The 1,173-nt window shown below is 44.8% G+C and overlaps 1 protein-coding gene across 1 annotated transcript; it reads left to right on the top strand.

Moving 5' to 3' along the window:
• Positions 1 to 547: 547 nt before the first annotated feature.
• LOC128276939 (uncharacterized) lies at positions 548 to 1,168 on the top strand (the record flags this gene model as incomplete). Its single annotated transcript, XM_053015399.1, has 1 exon — positions 548 to 1,168. A coding segment is annotated over exon 1 (621 nt), but the record flags the coding sequence as incomplete, so codon positions are not given.
• Positions 1,169 to 1,173: the final 5 nt, after the last annotated feature.

Raw genomic sequence — 1,173 nt, 5'->3', positions numbered from 1 at the left:
AGCGATTGACACCTTTTTCGCGCATTAAAAAATTTCCTGTGTGATGAAAAACTGAGATCAAAAAAGGGTTGTAAAAATGGATTGCTCCAGTTTTTCGTCAATAACGACTAAGCCTTTTACAAAAGAGGCAATACCAGCCTACCTTTGAAAAGACAACAAATTTTCCAACAAAACGGTACATATTTGACGTAAATCGGACCATCGGAAGTATCTTAAAAAATGTTTTGAATTTCACCCAAAAATAATGGATTTCTTTTTCCCCAACCTTATATATAGAAGATATAGAAGAAGAAGATTAGACGAACCTAGGCTGCGTACACGCTTCGAACTTAGGCTGCGTACACACTTCGAACTTAGGCTGCGTACACACTTCGATTTTAGGCTGCGCTACAGGAGGTCTACAGCTCTAACAACGATGCATATCTTAGTAGACATTCATTAGCATTTCATGCTTGCATCAGTAGACATTGCATTTCATTAGGCTGCTGCTGCGGTTTGATTTTGCTCTTGTCCGAAAGACGTTCCGTTCCAAGATAAGGCCAAAAACATGGCTAATGGTAGTTATGTTCGCTACACACCCTGTCACTGCCCGGAGGGAGATCACCTTCGGCAGCAATCCGATGGGTTGTCCAGCAAACAGAAGCGCTACAAATCCACTCGAAGGATCGACTACTTGGCTCGTCCACGATATGTTCACGCTAAGTTTTCTCGCCACGCGGTGGTTCCTCGCAGGCAAGAGACCGAAATTGTGCGCTCGTATAAAGAACCGTATGCATCGCGACGCATCCAGCAATTGGCTTTACCACGGGTCCGGAATCTATTTGCCGTTCACGAGGAATACCAACACTTGTTAGCGCCAAAGCGCCAGGAACAGTTGAAGAAAAAGATAAAGCAAAGTTCCACCACCATTTACTCTCAGCTGGCGGGCGTGGAGCTTCCGAAAATTAATGGTCCAAAAGGCATGTCGCCGGATGAATGGCAAAGACATAAGGATTGGTTGGAATTGCGTGATTACCAAGTTCTTTCTTCGTTATCTTTTTCAGATTTGAAAAAGATTCCTTTCGTCAAACCAGCCGCCCTGAAGGCAACCGCATCGGAGCGTACAATCAAGCTTGCCGAACCCATCGAACGACGACGGCGAGCGAAAGGAAAACAAGTGGAGGAAACACGCAT

Source organism: Anopheles cruzii, unplaced genomic scaffold, assembly GCF_943734635.1.
Source record: "Anopheles cruzii unplaced genomic scaffold, idAnoCruzAS_RS32_06 scaffold03134_ctg1, whole genome shotgun sequence".
In the NCBI taxonomy this organism is placed as follows: Eukaryota; Metazoa; Arthropoda; class Insecta; order Diptera; family Culicidae; genus Anopheles; species Anopheles cruzii.
The sequence above is the reverse complement of the archived record's forward strand: the minus strand, read 5'-3'. Positions and strand labels throughout refer to the sequence as shown.